At 53.4% G+C, this 1,133-nt stretch overlaps 1 protein-coding gene across 1 annotated transcript in view; it reads left to right on the forward strand.

Moving 5' to 3' along the window:
- Positions 1 to 300: 300 nt before the first annotated feature.
- The window catches only part of lmo3 (LIM domain only 3), a 47,604-nt gene continuing 46,771 nt past the window's right edge, over positions 301 to 1,133 (forward strand). The window contains exon 1 of the mRNA XM_035675145.1: positions 301 to 522. Coding sequence (XP_035531038.1) covers positions 498 to 522 — 25 coding nt within the window. The 5' untranslated portion in view covers positions 301 to 497. The remainder of the gene's footprint in view (positions 523 to 1,133) is intronic.

The following is a 1,133-nucleotide window of genomic DNA, read 5'->3' on the forward strand; positions in this document are numbered from 1 at the left end:
AAATGTCTGGATGAAATGTGAGAGTTCTGGATGAGCAGGATGAACGTTCAGGGAACCGTGTCTGTTGTCGTTCTGTGTGCGCGATGCCCGGTCCCGCGTCAAAGTGCTGATTAGGGAGGCAGCGTGCAGCAGGAGCCGCTGTGAGGTGGCCAGTAGGATTAGATGGTCGCTGCGGCGCGGAGGGGTAGCATCTCTTTGTCGTCCTGTCATTCGCTGCCTGCATCTCTCCGCACACACAGCTCCCCGGTCGTCGATAAACGTGCTCTCACAACGCCGTGTGACGCCCGACGGCAACGAACACCTCTCTAGCTTTCTCCGCCTGTGTTTTGTCGGCCGGTGTTCCCCCGTTTTTCTTTTCTTTCCTCCTCTGGTCGCCGTGCTGGATTGTTCCCCCCTCTAACAAAGCCTGATCCCAGCCTGCCTGTAGACAGCTGCTCTCCGGACCAGGCGGCTCCGGGTTGCATGTTGGTGCTTCGGCTGCTTCAGTGGTTCAACAAATGCAGAAAAGGGAGAAAAGTTTCGGTAAGATGTTTACTTCGGCATGTTTGAATGGCCCGTTTCATGTGTGTTTATGGTGCTCTTCGACGGCAAGTTCCAGCATCTCTGCGTCGAAGGCGATGTGTCCAGATCTCTAACCTAATCCATTATCTCTGTTGTTCCACCGCTCCCCGTTCATTAAGGCAGCGGGGAGATACGTTCTGGTGTAATGTCAGTGATCATACAGCTGATATGTGCACTGTGCTGCGGCTCCAGTCTCTGTTATGTGCTTGTGAACGATACATGGCAAATTGCGTCTCTGCGTTAAATCCGTTATTGGCCTTTACCGTTACTCCGCTGCCATGGCAACAGTAATTAAACTGATAGGGTGAAATGTCAGCATCTCGTTGGCAAACAGCTGGGTCTCAAATAGCAGGCTATATTCTCCGCTCCATCCCTCCGCAATCCTCCATCCGCTCTTGGCTGAAGATGATGATACATGTGGCCGGGGGACGCGCAGCGGCGGCAGCCTGGAAGAAGCGGAGGAAAGGAGGGATATGAGCCAGCGCGCAAGCAAAACAGATATCATTAGGGCTCTGAGCAGCTGTGACTTTCCTTCCATTTGTGAAAATTAAGCTTTGTTCAGCGACCCCCCC

The sequence above is a fragment of the Morone saxatilis genome, unplaced genomic scaffold (assembly GCF_004916995.1).
Source record: "Morone saxatilis isolate NCDOM2014 unplaced genomic scaffold, NCSU_SB_2.0 Contig10, whole genome shotgun sequence".
NCBI lineage: Eukaryota > Metazoa > Chordata > Actinopteri > Moronidae > Morone > Morone saxatilis.